General features: G+C 63.5%; 4 protein-coding genes across 8 annotated transcripts; 2 read left to right on the top strand and 2 right to left on the bottom strand.

Moving 5' to 3' along the window:
* The first annotated feature begins 1,538 nt into the window (after positions 1-1,538).
* On the top strand, positions 1,539-5,257 carry SFRP5 (secreted frizzled related protein 5). The gene is made up of 3 exons (XM_051617810.1): positions 1,539-2,085; positions 2,799-2,876; positions 3,304-5,257. The coding sequence occupies exons 1-3, from the start codon at positions 1,548-1,550 to the stop codon at positions 3,642-3,644; spliced, it is 957 nt and encodes a 318-aa protein (XP_051473770.1). The 5' UTR covers positions 1,539-1,547; the 3' UTR covers positions 3,645-5,257.
* Positions 5,258-6,348: 1,091 nt separating this feature from the next.
* Positions 6,349-11,688, bottom strand: ZFYVE27 (zinc finger FYVE-type containing 27). 2 transcript variants are annotated; one of them, XM_051619273.1, is made up of 12 exons: positions 11,411-11,688; positions 11,269-11,339; positions 11,011-11,197; positions 10,748-10,843; positions 10,456-10,568; positions 9,593-9,723; positions 9,168-9,239; positions 9,005-9,025; positions 8,646-8,790; positions 8,313-8,359; positions 7,400-7,481; positions 6,349-7,168 (listed from the first exon to the last, which is right to left on the bottom strand). In XM_051619273.1, the coding sequence occupies exons 1-12, from the start codon at positions 11,611-11,613 to the stop codon at positions 7,104-7,106; spliced, it is 1,233 nt and encodes a 410-aa protein (XP_051475233.1). In that variant the 5' UTR covers positions 11,614-11,688; the 3' UTR covers positions 6,349-7,103. The 2 variants fall into 2 exon arrangements, with proteins under 2 accessions (XP_051475233.1, XP_051475234.1); XM_051619274.1 differs by lacking the exon at positions 9,005-9,025.
* A 1,122-nt stretch (positions 11,689-12,810) lies between these two features.
* Positions 12,811-15,568, bottom strand: MARVELD1 (MARVEL domain containing 1). The gene has a single exon (XM_051618584.1). The coding sequence runs from the start codon at positions 15,306-15,308 to the stop codon at positions 14,781-14,783; it is 528 nt and encodes a 175-aa protein (XP_051474544.1). The 5' UTR covers positions 15,309-15,568; the 3' UTR covers positions 12,811-14,780.
* AVPI1 (arginine vasopressin induced 1) lies at positions 15,150-16,865 on the top strand. Of its 4 annotated transcripts, none has more exons than XM_051618589.1 (3): positions 15,150-15,227; positions 16,343-16,634; positions 16,713-16,865. In XM_051618589.1, the coding sequence occupies exons 2-3, from the start codon at positions 16,351-16,353 to the stop codon at positions 16,771-16,773; spliced, it is 345 nt and encodes a 114-aa protein (XP_051474549.1). In that variant the 5' UTR covers positions 15,150-15,227; positions 16,343-16,350; the 3' UTR covers positions 16,774-16,865. The 4 variants fall into 4 exon arrangements, with proteins under 4 accessions (XP_051474549.1, XP_051474548.1, XP_051474547.1 ...); XM_051618588.1 differs by having other exon boundaries at positions 15,163-15,227; positions 16,340-16,634; XM_051618587.1 differs by lacking the exon at positions 15,150-15,227 and adding an exon at positions 15,921-16,058.
* Positions 16,866-16,999: the final 134 nt, after the last annotated feature.

The following is a 16,999-nucleotide window of genomic DNA, read 5'->3' as shown; positions in this document are numbered from 1 at the left end:
GCCAGGGGCAAGGTGTGCTCACACTTGCAGCTCCATCCCACACATGCACGCTCCCTCTGCCTCCTCCTCCCTGCTCTAGCTCCCCTCAGCCCAGCTCCCATGACAATTAGCCAAGCTCCCCAGCTGCCCTACCCCAGCCCATCCATCATGGATTAGCTATTTTCTATCAGCATTTATCTCCAGGCAATCTCACTCCTCCTGTGACAGCCTGATGCTTCCAGCACCTTCCCCCTGCTACCGGGCAGCCCTGATAAAGGACCACTCTATCTTATCATGCTCCCCAGCAGTTACACCTTAATGGTGCCATCTCCAGAGCTTGGCTGGGGTGAGAAGAGCTCAGCCCACCCACGGTCCAGTAGCCAACATCCCTGGGCAATGCAGTGACAAGCATTGTGCCTGGCACAGAGGGCATGGGGAGGTCAGGCAGGCTGCAGGCAAGTGCAGGGCACATGGGTGAGGTTCCCATCACAGCCTCAAAGCAGATGGATCCCACTGGGGCTGGAGGAACAGTCCCTGCTCCCAGCCCAGGGCAAAGGGCAGCTGCTATCACCTGCCTGCACCAGGCTGTTTGCTCTGTCGCCCATTAACAGAGCCCCTTATCCAGCAGGCAGGGGACAGAGGCTGCCCAGAGCATGCTGGCCAGGCAGGGGCATCGATTGTGGGAAGGGTAGGGAGTGCCCCAGATAACCCCTGTAGACAAATGGGTTTCTAATGGGATCTTGAGCCTTGCACCACCCGGACCAGACCACATCCAAGGGGATGGGGGAGTGTGGTCCCAGCACTGCCCTCCCTCACCCTGCTCATGCTCTGGCTCTGCTGGTGCCCCAGGTAGTGGCAGTGCCTGGGGGCAAGCTCTTTGCTGGGAGGTGTAACACCAGCTATGCCTGTGCCCAGCAGGCCAAGGGCTGCCCAGGCTTCATGCAGGCAGGGCCATCCACAAGGAATAAGGACCCCATGCCCATGGCATCACCTTGGCATTAATGCTACACATGGCACCTGGCACGTGGGTGCCCCAGCTGTCCCCCAGTTCTGCAGCACAAAGCCTCTGGGGTGCCCTGTTTCTCTGTCCCCTGCACCTCAAGCTCTTCCAAACCCATCGGGCACCAAGGGGGGCATAAGGTAGGAACCAGGGACCCCTCCCCCATGCCAGGGCATACCTGTGAGGTGCCAGGTGGGATGGGGGGCAGAGGGGCTGGTGGGTAATGGAGGCACCTTGCCCCCACAACACATCCCCATGGGGCAGGCGAGCCAACCCTTCCAGAGGGGAACACGGACCCTGGGTGGGCTGGGGGTCGCTGCATGCAGGAGCCTCCTCTGGGAGGCTGCCCGGGTAGGGAGGGCTGGGGCAGCGGGGTGCCCGGTGGGGCAGGCTAGCGGGGCCGGGGGCCCAGCCCCGGGGGGGCCCGGCAGCCGGAGCAGATTGGCTGCCAGCGAGACCTCCCCGGGCTCCTTAGAAAGGGCGGCCAGCGGGGGAGGTGCCAAGGCAGCGGCAGCGCGGCAGCCGCTCCGTCCGGCTCGGCAGCCGGGGCCGGCGGCGGGCAGCGGCGATGCCGCGGGCGAGCGGCCCCTCGGGGGGCCCGGGCACGGCGCTGCTGGCCCTGGCGCTGGCCCTGGCGCTGGCGGGGTCCCCGGGCGGCGGGCAGCACTACGATTACTACGGCTGGCAGCCCGAGAACCTGCCCCACGGGCGCTACTACGGGCGGGAGCCGCAGTGCCTCGACATCCCGCCCGACATGCAGCTCTGCCGCGACGTGGGCTACAAGCGCATGAGGCTGCCCAACCTGCTGGAGCATGACACCATGGCCGAGGCCAAGCAGCAGGCCAGCAGCTGGGTGCCCCTGCTCGCCAAGCAGTGCCACACCGACACCCAGCTCTTCCTCTGCTCGCTCTTCGCCCCTGTCTGCCTCGACCGGCCTGTCTACCCCTGCCGCTCCCTCTGCGAGGTGGTGCGTGACTCCTGCGCCCCTGTCATGGAGTCCTACGGCTTCCCCTGGCCCGAGATGCTGCACTGCAGCAAGTTCCCCTCCGACCACGAGCTCTGCATCGCAGTCCAGTTTGGGAACAGCAAGGCCACCCCGCCACCAGGTAAGCGAGAAGGGCACTGCAATGGGATGGGGATACACACAGGGCACCTGCCAGCAGCCTCTCCCCATGCAGCCAGGGGCCTGCATGCAGGATCCTACTAGGGAGCCCCTGCACCCCCACGTCTGCACCCCTGAAGTAGGGCCCGGGGTGCTGGAGCTGACCAAGCACCCTCTGCCTGCAGCAGGGCATCAGTGCACACAGTACCAGCAGCATCATCTGCTTTGGCTGGGCACCCCTCGCTGTCCCAGGAGCCAGGCACCCAGCTGCCTGCACAGAGCTGCCCAGGGCAGGGGAGAGCATAATAGCCACAGGAGCAGTGCTGGGGTGAATGTGGAACAGGATGGAAGCTGCTGGGGGACCTGTGGCAGAGTTGTGTCCCTTGCCTCCCACTAGGTCCCATTCCAGCAGCAAAGAGCATCCTTTACCTGTGGGTATTGACAAGGTGTGGCTGTCCCCTCAGGCAGGGAGAGGCATCACCCAAAAGCAGCCCAGAGTCAGGATCAGAGCTGTGACATCCTTCAGGCTGAGACCACTCTCACTGCTGCTGCTGTGCCTCAAAGCATCAACAGCTGAACAAAGGGGGTCCCCATACCCCATTCCTCCTGAGGGGGTACTGGGAGAGGCTGCCGGGGCTCTCCCAGCCCCGTGGAGCTGTGCTGGGTGACAGGCATCAGCAGCAGGGAGCTGTGACAGTGGCTGGTCTCTCACCACAGTGTCCAAGATCTGCACCCAGTGCGAGATGGAGCACAAGGCAGACGGCATGATGGAGCAGATGTGCTCCAGTGACTTTGGTGAGTGCTGGAGTCCCCTTCGCGGTCCCCCCTGGGCAAGGGGCTGTCCTCCACCAGCTCTGACAGCCCAGGCAATTGTTGGCCAGAGGGCACAGTTTTTCAAGCACAGCCCCATGGGAGACACCCCCCATAGCCATTCCTTTGGAACCTGTGTGCTTGGGATGGATGCACCACAGGAGAAGACAGTGGTGGGGAAACAGGCAGAATGGAGCATTTGGGAGGGTCACTAGGGGACTCTGCTGAACCTCCCCCCAACAACCCCTTCCCTTCCCCACTCAATAACTTCCCCAGAGACCTTTCTTCTGGGTGCCACTCCAGGGACAGGCTGCACCTTGTCCTGCACAGGTGCCTAGCCCAGACACACCCCCAAAACAGCACCCCAGCCATGCCACATGGCAACCCCCCTCCCCAACTGTGCCCCACACAGTGGTGAAGATGCGCATCAAGGAGATGACAGAGGAGAATGGGGAGCGTCGACTGGTGGCTGCCCAGAAAAAGAAGGTGCTGAAGCTGGGCCCACTGAAGCGCAAGGACACCAAGAAGATGGTGCTGCACATGAGGAACGCGAGTGCCTGCCCTTGCCCCCAGCTTGACAGCCTCACTGGCAGCTTCCTGGTGATGGGACGCAAGGTGGGTGGCCGCCTGCTCCTCCTCGCTGTCTACCCCTGGCAGAAGCACAACAAGGAGATGAAGTTTGCCGTCAAGTTCATGTTCTCCTACCCCTGTCCCCTCTACCACCCCCTGCTCTATGGGGCTGGGCAGCACTAGGGCTCTGTCCTCTCCTCCCTGGGACTCCTGCACTGGCCTGACACTCCTGAAACCCTGGCACCCCTAGTTGCACCCCAGGACCTCAGCTCTGCTCCCATCAGCCCCTAGACTATGTCCCAGGACCCTGTTCTGCAGCCCTAGGTTCCCAGCTGCATTTGTGGAAGCCTTCATCCACAGCCAGTACTCCTGTCCCCTCCTGAGAGCCCTTCTCTGCACCCCTGGGACCCCTCTCCTGCTTAGTGGGGGGGATCCACCTCCAAGTCCTCCAGACCATCCCTGCTGCATCCCTTACACGCACCCCTTCCCTCCCCATCCACACCACAGTAAATTATGCTTCCTTGGAGAAGCCTGTGTTCAGCTACCTGTGGTTCATGGGCCCCTTAGGGCTCCCCCAGGAAAGACAGGAGGGGGCTGCTGGTCCTGACTGCTGAGTGGGGTGACCTGAGGGAGCTGGGTCACCCTGTTCTCCGGCTCTAGACATGCTCCAGGCACCATGCCCAGAGCCCAAGACTGGACAGCCTGGCCAAGCCAAGGAGCAAGGTTCCCAGTGGTCACAGGCATCACTGGCGAGTTGGGAATCCCTGCCACTTCAGGGAACCTGGGAGGGTGGCAAGATGAGGGATGGGGGGACAGTTGAGCCCCACAGCTGGGTGTCTGCCTGAGAAGTTTCTCCCTCCATCACTCCTTGGGGACAGATCTGCAGGCTGGGAGGTGGAGGTGCATGGGGGGAGCCTGGCACTGAGCATAGTGAGGGCAAATCCCAGGCCAGGATCCCTGTCTCCATCCCTGGGCATCCCTGAAAGCCCTGTCTGTGGCTCTAATCTGCCCTGCTGCCAGACCTCCCACCCTGCAACCAACAGCCTCCTCCCAAAGGTTCCCTGAGGACACCCACCTGCACCAGCTGGGACCCCCCAGCAGACCTGGGACCGAGGCCACCCCGAGCCTGGCCCCTCTGATGGTGGCAGGGTGCTGTCCCTCAGCGCAGGGGCTGCCTCTGCCCCAGCAGGGAAGGGGGGCAGCCACCAGCCCCTGTCCCCCTGCAGTCCTGTTTGCCCAGCACATTCTTCTGCCTGCCCGTCCTGCGGGGTGAGGGAAGCACGCTGGCCCCTGCAGTGTTTACCCACCACCCGGCTGCCCGGCACTGCGGCTTCTCACCAGACCTGGCCCAGCCACGGGGAAGTCTCCCGGGACAAGAGAGGAATTGAGGCTGCGGGACACCTGCACTCAACCTCCCCCTGGCAAATGAGGCCACCAGGCACCTGCCCTGTGCAGGGCTGATCCCTGCCCCCTCTCCCCCGCCTTGAGCACGGCCTCAGCCCCACTAGCTACCCCCGCACCTCCCAGAGCCCCAAAGGGCACTTATGTCCTGCTCCAACCAGGTAGATATGCCCCTGCCCTGCAGCCAGCCAGGGACATGGGACAGCCAACCCTGCAACAGCCTCACACCCTCGACCCCAGCCGACATGGAAAAAAACTGGGGGGAAAACTCAAATACTGTTAGCAGGTATGCTCAGAGCGAGGCTGCCGAGCATGCTGCCACAGGGAAAAACATCATCAATTACGTCATTTTACTGCAAAACTTAGAGTACGCAAATAAAACCCCATCTCCCACAGCCCAGCTTTATCTGTAGCCCTCTGTGTTTTGGATCATTAGCATCTTTCCAGGGCACATTTAGACAAACATGGCCTTGGTGCTCATTGCTCCTAGCATTTCCTCTAGGAAAACAAGTAAGTTCTCTCTGCCTCCCACCACTGCTGTTTGAATGCTACAGCTCAACCCCCTCAGCCCCTCACAGACCTCCCCTCACCCCACTGCAGGTGTACCCACAACCACAAACAGGATTCTGCAGCTCCTGGGGTGCCACACAACCCCCTCCTCAACATTACAGCTGCCCCACTGTCCCCAGCAACTGCTGAAGCCTCTGGGTGCCAGCCCCCCCCCACATGCCCTGGCCTTGGAGCACAGCCAGCACAGCTCAGACATCCTCATAAACCCTACCGAGTTCAGCTTTTCCACAGATTCCCCATAGGACACAGTTTGAGGAAGGGGTTAATGAGGCCATGCCGAGATAGGGGGGGGGTTAGGATTCGTGGAGGGTTCAGGCTTTGTCCCAGGCTGCCCCACTTCAGCTTCCACGATGGGGGAATGTACCATCAGCAGCAAGATCAGGGCTCCCTGCACCTTCTCAGGCTGGTGGATGTCAGAGCCTCGCAGGCACTGGGCAATGTCAGCACCCCCAGACCAGAGGAAGCTGCAGCTGGCTGGCAGGGACCCAGGCCATGGTCGATCCCAGCTGCCAGGGTCACATTCCTGGGATGGTTGGGAGCCTTGCTGTTCACAAAGGGAAAGGTCATCCTTGTATGCACAGGCAGCTGCTGGGACCACTGCCTGGGCAGGGCAGGGGAAGGAGCAGCCCCCGGAGGCAGAGAGGAAAGGCCAGCAGCTCCTGCCAGAGTTGAGCTGCTCCTCAAGCTCCAGCACAGCAGGATCCAGCCCTGGCACTGCCAAGGAAGGGCAGCTGCACACAGCCCCAAGCAGGGTGCAAACAAGACCACAGGACAAGATGGAAACTCCAGTAAGCAAGGGGAGCTTGGTGGCAGAGACACCATTTCTCCATGACCACCTGCAGGACAGCGAGGCCAAGGCCACAGAGGTGCCAGGGTGACCAGGGACAGCTTTCACTGGGGCAAGACAAGAGCCAGCTGAGTGCAAAGGTTTATTGGTCACTCTCTATATACACTCATATATTAATCTGTAGTAGAAAGCAGCAGTCACTAAGTGCACAGAGCAGCACCAACTCTCACACTGCAGCTGGAGACTCAGCCAGACAGCCCAGCCCAAACTGACCCTCTTGCCTCCTCTGTGCTACAGCCAAATACAGGGGGAAAAGACTAAACCTGCAGACCGTGAGGCTAAGGAGCACAGAAGTGACTAGCAGGGTCTCAGCTGAGCCAGGACTGGACTTAAGACCACATCTGGGGATGCAGGCAGAGTTCTAACTCCATTCCAAAAATACAGTCACCCAACAGTGCTGGGAAAGGTAGGGACAGAGCCCTGGGGTTGTTCTGCCCCACCCAGGAGTTGGGGGTAGGACCACAAGTGGGAAGGATGGCTCCTCCATCACCGAGCCAGGCCACAGGGCCCAGGCAAGTATGTGGCAGGGTGTGTGAGTGCCTTGGAGCACCTGCCACAAGGGCAGCCACAGGAATGGGGGCACAGCTGTGGGCAATCCTCCACTACAGGGACCCAGCTGCTGCAGCAGATGCTGTGGGGCAAGGCAGGCTGGTTTGCCCCCAGCCTGGCACTAGCAGGAGGAGCAGTGAGCACACGTGTCCCTCTGGCAGGATGAGACCATGCTGGGAACCAAGCAGCCCAGGCTCCTGGCAAGCACAGGCAGGGTGCCTGCCATCGTGGTGTCAGGCAGTGCAAGGACCAGGAGCTGGCTGGGCCCGTTTTGATCACTTGATGAGCACCTGGTTGCACACAGCACACACGAATACTGTTTCCCTCTGAGCTTCTGGGGCTGGAAAGGAAAGCAGGTGTCAGAGATGCTTCCCTTCCCCACTACATCACCCAGCATGGGCTAGGACCCCATCCACAGAGCTGCTCTAAGAGCTGCAAACCCATCATTGCTGTGACCTGATCCAGGCTGCATTGAGCAGGTCCCACAACCTTTCCCACCACAGCTGGGCAAATCCCTGCAGCAGACAGCACTGGTGGGAGCAGGAGCTCTGCCCTCCACCTTTCCACTCACCTGTGGCTCCCATCACAGCCTTGGGGACTTTGAAGGAGCAACACCTGGAGCAGAAGCTGTTCCCACAGTTACTGCAGCTCCGCTGTGGAGAGAGAGAGGTGAGATGCTACTCTGAGCCCACTGCCAGCTCTTCTCAGCAAACTCCAGTGCCAGAGCACTGCTAACAGCATTCCTTGCTGAAGGGGCGCAGGTGCAAACCTGAGCCCCAACATGAACAACAGTGGGGTCATCTGCCAGCAATATGCTGGATCTGCATTCAAGTATGCTCACTCTATCACCATGGGCAGCCTGTGCCTCAGAGTCCACTGGGATACAGGCTCCAAGAGGTTTAAGCACATTGTGTCACTTCCTATGCCATAACCCCAGAGATGCAAGCTCCAGAGTCCCCGACATGTATCAGACTAACCCAGGAGGAAGGGGAGCAGGCCACAAGTCTGGTGAAGGGGAAGCAGCAGGTATGCGAGTCTGGAAGGGACAAGAGATGCATCCTTCCCAGAACTGCCATGGGGACCACACACCAAGCAGCATGCTCAGGGGCTCAGCCAAGACATCAGGAGTGGCCCTTTACTCCTCTAGTTCCCACAAGCAGCCCTCTGCTTCACTGGAAAGCTCTCGGACTACAAGAAATGGGCTAAAGCAGGGCACAGGGCAGGTGCGTTGTACGCCAGCACAGGCAGATTTCGCCTGAGGCAGCTTCCAAAGGAGCAAAGAGACAAAGACTCCATAGCAGAAGGGATCACTGGCACCATTACGTGTGAGACAACACCCAGCACTCAGCTGAGGTCATCTGCTGCTGGGCTGTGACTGAGGCCAGTCACCTGATCTGCTGCAGAAAGCCAGGGCAAGACAGACAACACACAACACCTCTGCCCCAGGTGCAGGCACCAAGCTGGGGCACAAGCCAAAGACTCACCCGCTTCTTCAGCACGGAGAAAGTGGCTGCACAGCCCGTGCAGCTCCCTGGAAGAAGGACAGCAGAGGTGAGGCAGGGCTCTGCTACCTGGGACTCTGTTAACTTTGCAAAGGCTGAGCTCAGAGCCCACACTGCTGCAGCCTCTCATCTCTGCTCTTCCCAGGACAGCTGGGAACACCCTCCCCGTGGAGGAGGGAGGTCACTGGAGGTGTCAACACAGCCCTAGCAGGCATCACAGCACTCCATCCACCCCTCCTGCTCAGTGGCCAGCACTGGGAGCAGCCCAACCCCTGCTCTGCTGACCCCCCCAAGCAGCACCCACTCCAGCCTTACCAAAGTTGTTGCTGGGGTAGCGCTTGCGCAGGCGCTCAGTCAGGCGGGACACTTTGCTGCGGATCACCTCGTTTTTGCTCATAAAACCATTGTCTGGGATGCTGAGGTCAAAATCTGCTGAGCACTGAGAGCTCTCGTCATCCTCCTGCAGAGAGCAGAGCCAGCTGAGCAGAGAGGGGTGGTCAGGAGCACACATCTTGGGGGGATGAAGGGGGGGAAAACAGGGCAGCCCACCCCACAGATGGGCATCCAGTGAGCAGGATGCTCCACCTGGCATCACCAAAAACCACCAGCAAAGGCTGTCAGCTCTAGACAGGAGGAGATGCCCTGCTTGCAAAACTTGGCACAGCTGTACTCACCATGACCAGCAGCTGGTTCTCCTTCTCCCGCAGCATGGGACAGAGAGAGGCAGTACAGATGGGAGTCAGAGGCACCCAGCCCCACACCCACCCTCCTTGGGCACCCAGCTTGCCCACCAAGGCCCTCACCCCTTCCCACCTCAGCTCCCCACCAGCCTCAAACCTCAATAGCATCCTTGAACTCTTCATCAGGCTCTGCCTCCTCTGCCTCCTCCACACTGCCAGGGGTAAGGTCCTGCAAGAGATGCACAGAGCTAGTTCTATTGTACCCCCAAGCCCCATCCAAAGGTGGGTGCACACTTCCATGGCAGGCTCAAGGAGAAAGGACCAGCCACCCGGGAGCCCCATGAGAAAGTGTGAATCCCAGGAGGTGGGGTGAGCCCAGGCCTCCCCAGGTCACATCACACATAGCAGGAGGACGGAGCCAAGCCCCCAGCACAGCAAGGCAGCACCCCAGTAACTCCAGAGGGTCTCCAAGGCAGGCTTCCAGAAAAGCTGGCAGCTGGAAGGAGCTTGTGGGTAGAGGGACATGGGCACAGCCAGACCAAAGGGCTGACCCTACAACTCCCACCCCTGTCCCTGTCTCACCTCTGTGCTGGTGGGTGTGGGGGTCTGATCCAGGGGGGCAGCAGCTGGCAGGGGTTCAGCAGGCTCTGGAGTGGTCTCGAGGGGTTTGGTGCCCACACACTGCTCGAGCGAGGCCTTGAGCTCTATTATCACTGGTAAAAGGGGAGCACAGCTGGAGTGGGGTAGCACTGCACTTCCCCCAGCCCTGCCACATGAAAACCAGCCTCAAGAGCCAATCTCCAGGGCTCAGGTGAGACACTGGCAAATTAAACATCCACCCATCGGGTACCCTGAGCCCTCATCTGCTCACAAAGCAAGATCAGGGCAGCAAGGAACCCCCCACCTCCTGCCCCAGCTCAGACTAGGGAACAGCAAGGGCCTTAGTCGCAGCTCAGTCACAGATCTCCCCCAACTTTACTCCAGCATATGCATCAGAACAGAGCAGGCTTCCTGCTCTTCTCCTCCCCTCTGACAGCATGTTTTCAAACCTGTGTCATACATTGCCACAGGCACCTGAAGTATTTCAAGTCCTGCAGAGCAGGGTCAGTGACCAAGAGAGGTGACGATGCTCATGCACAGGCTGCATTCCCAGGCCCCAGTTTGCCACAGTACAGAGAAGAGCAGGAAAGAGCACCCAGAACAGGACACACAGGAGTATCACCTCTTGCATCTGAACCCCAGAATCCCAATACCCAACCTGGGCTGCTGAGAACCATCTACAAGACACCACTGCCCTCTGGGACATCCAGGTCCCACAGCAGAGCCCGACACACGACACTGGGGCTCACCTGAGGGCTCTGGGAGTGGAAGAGCACAAAACTCCTGGCTTAAGAAGGCCTTTCCCCATCCCATCCCACACAGGCCACTTCAGAGAGGGCTCTTACCTCGGTAGAACTGGGTGTTGCCCAGGAAGAGGGTACTGTTGAGGATGGCCAAGACCCAGCAGAGAGGCAACAGGTAAAGGATGCAGACAGAGCACAGAAGCACCCCATAAAACCTGGGAAGGAGCAGCAATACACTGCAGTCAAGGCAGAGTGACTCACATAACAAGCACATGCCCTTTTCCTTTGCCTGTCCTGCTCTCTCCAAGCACCAGCCACATCACAGGCAGCTCTGCAGGCCAGGCTGCTCTCCCCCCTGAGCCCACCACAGGACGCTTCACCCAAAACTACTCACTGGGAAGAGACAGTGGGGTTCTCCCAGTACAGTACACGGTACACTGCCTCGCAGCTGCAGCACATCCCACTCAGGAACCCCTCCAGCTGTATCAGACTGCAAACAAGACCTCGCAGTCACACAAAAGGCCCCAAAACCGCACAGCCTGGCTCCCCCATTCCCATACACTTTATGGTGGCCAGGCTGGCGTGAACCGCCCAGCAACCACGGAGAAGCCCTCCCGGACACAGAGGCCACGGGAGACCCACAGCCCAGAGACTCACAAGCCCTTGACCTGGGCGATGGCCTCCTGCCTGGAGAGCTGCACCCTGCGCAGGTCCTCCCGCCGCACGCTGTAGTACTTCCTGCGCACCAGCTCCGGCTCCGAGGGCCGGGCCCGGCACGTCTCCTGCAGGTAGCCCAGCAGGGCCGGCACCAGCACCAGGAGGGCGAGCACCGAGAACCAGGCGGCTGGAAGAGGCGGGACAGCGTCAGCCCGGGGGAGCGCGGGGAGGGCACGGGCCCCACGGCCCCGCACGCACCTTGGCCGAGGGTGAGCAGGAGGAAGTTGAGGCCGAGGCAGGCGAGGAGGGAGCAGACGGGCCGCTGCCACCTGCGGGGCAGAGGGAGGGTGAGGGGCGGGTGGCCCCCGGAGGGCTCCGCTGCCGGCCCAGCCGCACCTACCGGAGGAGGGAGCGGACGCCCCCCGCGGCGTCCCGCAGCGGCTCCAGGTACAGCTCCAGCCGCCGGTAGCTCCGCACCAGCTCCAGCAGGTCGAAGGCGGCGGCGGCCTTGGGCGGCGGCGGCGACGACTCCGGGGGGGCCTCAGCGGCCCCCGCCCCCGCTTCGGGGCCGCCCGCCGCCCCGTCCCGCTCCGCCGCCTGCATGACGGGACCGGGCCGGGACAGGCCGGGCGCCCGCCGGGAACCTCGTCCCGCTCCCAGGAAGCGGCCCGGTGCGCCGTGACGTCACCCGCGGTGCCGGCAGGCAGCCAATCAGAAGGGCCGAGGCGGGAGGAAGCCCCGCCCCTGCCCGGGCCAAGGGGCGGGAAAGGCGCCGGGCCCCCGGAAGCGGCGGCGGTTCCGCCCGGGGCGGGGCACGGTCCGGTCCCGGTCCCGGTCCCGGTCCCGGTCCCGGTCCCGGTCCCGGTCCCGGTCCCGGTCCCGGTCCGGGTGGAATCCTGGTGCAGGGCTCCGCTCCTGCCTGGGTCCCAGCCTGGCCTGCTCCTGGTCGTGGCAAGATGCTGTGGGTTTGTCCCTGTGGGCTCCGCTGCTGAAGCATCTCCCGTGGGGAAGGCAGCCCCGCGCTGCGGCCCCCGGGAGGGAGCGGGACGGTCCCCCGGGCCCGTCAGCACGGCTCCGGTTGTGTGCAGTGCCCAAACGGGGGAAGCCAGCTCAGAACACTCCGTGAAGGCTCTTTAAGCCTGTGACAGCCCTTGGGCTATGAGGACAGCACAGGGCTCCGCGCTCTGCTGCCCGCAGCCTCCAGTGAGCAGGGCACGCATCCCAGGGGCAGAGGGGCTGGGAGGCACGGTGACACCCCAGCTGTGGGCACAGGTCCAAGGCTGATCCCTGTTCTGAGTGCGTGGCCCAGGGCCAGCCCTGGGAGATGCTGGCTGCCCCGAGCCCTCCAGGGGCCCAAGAGCATGGGCACGGCTTCCCAGCAGTGCCCTGGAACAGAGAGCCCTTTCAGCCTCGGAGTGACAAAGCCTGTAGGAATGTGGCTCCATCCTCTCCTCATCGTGTCCCTGCAGCTCCATTCCGTTGTGTCTCTGAAGTCACACGTCCCCCAGGGACTTGTCCCCCCCTCTGCACTGCTGGTACCCAGCACCTACAAGCACCAGGTTGTGCTCTGTCTCTGGAGAGGGGAGGGCACAGCCCCTGTCTGCATGAGCAGTCCTCTACAAGAACTGGGGAGCCTGCCCACGACCACAGAGCACACTGGGACGTTGTGACCACAGCCAGAGGCTCCAGGCAGGGAGAGTCCAGGGCACAGGGCTACAGTCATGTGGGATCTCAGCTCAGACCCCCATCCTCAGCAGGTCCGAGCCCCGGCACAAAGCCCCAGACACCCAGCAAGCGCCAATGTTTCTTTATTTGGAAGGTAAATCCATAGGCACTGGGGAGAGGGCTGGAGGAGGACAGAGTGAGCACAACAGGCAGAAAGCTGGAGAAAGGCACTTGTGGTGACAGAAGCCCCATCTTTGGCAGCGTGGGCCAGGACCCCCAACTTTGGTAGCCTGGGCCAGGGCTATACTGGAGCAAGCACGGGCAAGAAGTGCCAGGGACCAGCCCTGACACAGGGTAGGGATAGCACGTCCTGCCCAGGGAAGGGGTTGATGTCCTGGGGGCTGGCAGTTCCCCCAGCACAAGGTGGGAGCAGCTGAGACAGCACCTCATGATGGAAGCAGTGACCCAGCACAAACCCCAGATCCCTCCAAGCCCCAGGGGAATCACAGCTGCTGCTCTCCACCCCAAAAAAAGGCACCAGGGAACCCCAGGCAACATCCAGACCCCATGGCCAGGAAGTCCATGCCCAGAGCCCAGCCCATAGCAGGGGACACCCATCCCACTGATCTGAGCCCATGCAGAGCCTGGTACCCACCCTCCCCCATCCAGGAGTGACGCAGAGGGCCTGTCTCCAGACAGGGTGAAAAGGGCTTGTGGCAGGACAGCCCTGGCATGGTGCTCCTCTAAAAATTCCAGTCTCTGGATACCCACTCCTCCAGCTGGCTGTACATGGCCTCTTCAAGGCTTGGCACCCAGCAGGCTGTGGAGGCTGATGCAGGACTGGGCTGGCCCTGCTGCCGGTGTCCTCTTTCTTGTTTCCCAAGTCCAGCTGTGTCCGTGCAACACCTGGCCCCAGCTACCCCATGGCAGCCCAGCACCCCCATGCTGCCAGGCTCGCTTTGCCCTCTGGCTCACCACAGCAAGTGGGCAGCTCTGAGATGGAGCCAGAGAGTCCCAAGATGAGTATTCCACACTGACAAACCAAGCAGCACCTGTGAGCCTGTCAGCTCAGCCACAAACCTCACAGCAGGAGGGCAGGTGGAGAGAACAACTTGCTGCCTTACTCCCCTCAACTCCAGGGGCACCTGGCCCCATCCCAGGGCAGTACAAACCCCAAGGATGGGAGGGATTTATCCCCTTCCCAGGGTCACAGGACCAGGCCATGGCCCTGCTCATCCTACCTCTTGCCCGGCAGCAATGGAGGCCTTGCTGACCTGTGTGGGCTCAGCTCCCAAACAGGACAGTGTGTCCCGGCACCTGGGAAAACACCGGGTCAGACTTTGTGTCCCCACACCCCCAGAGTGCAGGGCAGGGAGGGGCTGAACCCCGCAGGGATTCCGCAAGACGGCAGACATGTTCAGGCCAGATGGGAGGAGGGGCCTGGGCTGGGGAAGTGGAGATCAGAGCCTCCATTAGGGATCTGTGGAGGCGCTGCGCAGTTGGTAACAGCAGGAGGGGGCTGCCAGCAGATCGGGAAGGCTGCACCCACCCATCCCCGCTACACACCACTGTCCCCTTCCCAGCTACCCCAGGCCAGTCCCCTCTGCCCTGGGGACAGGTCAGCACCCACCTGAGCATGCAGCACCTGCGAGGCTGGGGGCAAGGGAGTTGAGCAGAGGTCCTGGGGGGTTCCCAGGAATTAGGTTCCCTCCTAGGGGCTCTCCGCTTGGGTGCTTCCACTTGCAATAGCCTACATCTGCCCAGGGCTGGGAGAGGGGTCTGTGCAGCAGCTGGGTCTCCACGCTGCCTCGGTGGGATGCAGGGGAAGCTGTGCTTGGGAAGACCTCGGTCTGTTCATCTTTCTGCATGGTAGTCACCAGAGGAAGTGTGGTGCGGTCAGTCAGGAGTCCACGCTGTCTCGGCGGGATGCAGGGGAAGCCGTGCTCAGGAAGGCCTCAGTCTGTTCATCCGTCTGTGCAGGAGTCTCCAGAGGAAGCGTGGTGCAGTCAGCCAGGAGGGGATGAGGTGGCAGGGTCATTTTGTCCCAAAGTGAGGCTGCTCTCCATCCGTGGGTGAGGAGAAGGGGAGCTGGGGGCTGCGGGGTCTCAGATGATGTCACGCTGGTCCCGGCAGCGCCGTGACAGGCAGTAGAGCCCGGAGAAGAGGTACAGGCAGGCAGTGATGCCCCCGCAGACAGAGGCGCTCAGGTAGGCACCGTACAGGCAGTGCTGGCTGTAGCCTGGCAGGTTGCAGTAACTTTTCTGCTTGGCCTTGTAGCCCATGATGCCTGTGGCAGCCGCATAGAGCCCCACGCCCAGCACCAGGTCGTGCACCAGGTTGGTGAGGAGCCAGCGGGAGCCCAGCCAGGGCACTAGTGCCCAGCGTCCCAGAAGGCTCAGCCCGAACAGGGCCAGGGTGAGAAGCCAGACCAGGACAGCAGCGAAGAGGGCGAAGTGGGCCGCCCCTTCGTACCTGTGAGCTGCCACCGTCACCCAGAAAGCAGCGCCCAGCGCCAGCTGCCCCAGCCGCAGCAGCCCCAGCGGGCTCCGTAGGTAGGCGCGGTGGAGGCTGAGGGACCCGCGGGCCGGCGGCCCCGGGGGCGGCGGCACTGCCGGGGGAGCTGCGCGGGCCATGGCGGGGCCCTGCCTGCTCCGGCGCGGCTCGGGCGGGACTCAGGGCCCCGGCAGCGCCTGCCTCCCCGACCGCTGCCAAACATCTGGCGCCTAACGGTCCACCCCGCGCGGGGCCTCTCCTCCCCGCCCCGCCTCCCGCCGGCCCACCGGACACCCGCGGGCCGATGCCTCCCGCCGCCGCCGGGCGGAGGCAGCCGCGCCCCTCCCGTCCCGCCGCCGAGGGGGTGGCCGCGCCGCGGGGCGCGGGAGGAGGCGGCGAGAGGCGGGAGGAGGCGGCGGGAGGAGGCGGCGGGAGGAGGTGGCGGGGCGGCCGGTGCCAGCGGCGGGGTCGGGTGCTGGGGAGGTGCGGGGGGGCGCGCTGGGACCCCGCGCTGCGGGGGGGCGCGCGCCGGGGCTCCCCTCGACGTCACCAGGGATTCCCTCTAGGTGTGACGCACTAGGGGCTCCGCCCAGGGGCGGGGCCGCGCCCCTCCCATTGACGCCACCAGCGCCACGTATGCCCCTCCAGGGGCGGGGCGGCCACGCCTCTCAGCGCGGATTGGCCGAGGCGGCGGGAGGCGGGCGCGGATTGGCCGAGGCGGCGGGAGGCGGGCGCGGATTGGCCGAGGCGGCGGGAGGCGGGCGCGGATTGGCGGCGCCGCGAGGGGCGGGTGAATGAACGGGGCGCGGGGCGCGGGGCAGCGGCCGAGCCCCGGTGCGGAGCGGCCCCGGGAGCGCAGCGGGCACCGGCGGAGTCGCCGCCGCCGCCAGGTCTGTACGAGGGGCCGGCGGGAGCGGCGGCGGGAAAGTAGGTCACGGCGCAGCTCGGCGCCCCGGGCACCTGCGGGGCGGGACCGGACCTGCGTGCGTCGGCCCCAGCCGGGCGCCTGCCGCGTTCCCGGCGGCCCCGCCCGCGCGTCTGGCCCGCTGCCCGGCCCGCCCTCTCCCTGCGGCCGCAGTGCGGCCTTCGCCACCCCCTGCCCTTTCTCACCGGGCGTCCGCGCCGGGGCCGGCGGGAGCGGAGCCTGACGCTGTCTCTCCGGTGCCCGTAGCAGCCGGGGCCATGGGCACGCCGGCCTCGGTGGTGAGCGACCCTCCGGGGCGAGCGGCGCCCGCGGTCCGCTGCCGCAAGCGGGCCTCGGCCAACATATTTCAGGGCGTGGGGCTGCCGGAGCTGCGGAGCCTGTTCCGGAGCGGCGGGGCCGAGCGGCCGGAGGAGCTTGCCCGCCTCGTCTGGCGGTACGCGGGCCAGCGGCGCATGGCGCGGGCCCTGCGGCGGCTGCGGCGACGGCGGCCGACCCAGCCCGGCAGCGGGATGGCGGCTCTGCGGCGCTTCGGCCGCTTGCGGTAGGTGCGGGCCGGGGCGGCGGGGGGCGGGGAAAGAGCGACAGGGCTGCACCGCTAACACCCACTTGTGCCCCGCAGGATCACAGAGAAGGAGCCCGAGGGCACCCGCGGCACCGAGGCGCCCTCGGGGTCCCTGTAGCAGCGCTGAACAGCCGGGCCGGAACATCCAGGCTCTCTGAAGACACTAAGTGTATTGGATGGAGTGCAATGGTTAATAAAAGGTGGACAGTAGTGGCTGTGTGAGGCTCTGGCCGCATCCCACCCACCCCTGGCCTCTCTCCCGGGCCGCAGGACATTGTTTCAAGCTGTTGTACCAGAGCCAGTGCAGAGGGAATATCCCCAACCTGCTCTGGAGTGCTGCAGAG

This window comes from Apus apus, chromosome 4, assembly GCF_020740795.1.
Source record: "Apus apus isolate bApuApu2 chromosome 4, bApuApu2.pri.cur, whole genome shotgun sequence".
In the NCBI taxonomy this organism is placed as follows: domain Eukaryota; kingdom Metazoa; phylum Chordata; class Aves; order Apodiformes; family Apodidae; genus Apus; species Apus apus.
The sequence above is the reverse complement of the archived record's forward strand: the minus strand, read 5'-3'. Positions and strand labels throughout refer to the sequence as shown.

What these genes read in the sequence shown, in the direction of transcription:
- SFRP5 (XM_051617810.1), top strand. Translation starts at nt 1,548, where the DNA reads ATGCCGCGGGCGAGCGGCCCCTCGGGGGGCCCGGGCACGGCGCTGCTG. An exon ending in CAAGGCCACCCCGCCACCAG is followed by an intron (nt 2,086 to 2,798) that starts GTAAGCGAGAAG and finishes CTCTCACCACAG; the next exon opens with TGTCCAAGATCTGCACCCAG. An exon ending in GATGTGCTCCAGTGACTTTG is followed by an intron (nt 2,877 to 3,303) that starts GTGAGTGCTGGA and finishes TGCCCCACACAG; the next exon opens with TGGTGAAGATGCGCATCAAG.
- ZFYVE27 (XM_051619273.1), bottom strand. Translation starts at nt 11,613, where the DNA reads ATGCAGGCGGCGGAGCGGGACGGGGCGGCGGGCGGCCCCGAAGCGGGG. An exon ending in GGCGTCCGCTCCCTCCTCCG is followed by an intron (nt 11,340 to 11,410) that starts GTAGGTGCGGCT and finishes TCTGCCCCGCAG; the next exon opens with GTGGCAGCGGCCCGTCTGCT. An exon ending in ATCGCCCAGGTCAAGGGCTT is followed by an intron (nt 10,844 to 11,010) that starts GTGAGTCTCTGG and finishes TCTTGTTTGCAG; the next exon opens with TCTGATACAGCTGGAGGGGT.
- MARVELD1 (XM_051618584.1), bottom strand. Translation starts at nt 15,308, where the DNA reads ATGGCCCGCGCAGCTCCCCCGGCAGTGCCGCCGCCCCCGGGGCCGCCG.
- AVPI1 (XM_051618589.1), top strand. Translation starts at nt 16,351, where the DNA reads ATGGGCACGCCGGCCTCGGTGGTGAGCGACCCTCCGGGGCGAGCGGCG. An exon ending in CGGCGCTTCGGCCGCTTGCG is followed by an intron (nt 16,635 to 16,712) that starts GTAGGTGCGGGC and finishes TGTGCCCCGCAG; the next exon opens with GATCACAGAGAAGGAGCCCG.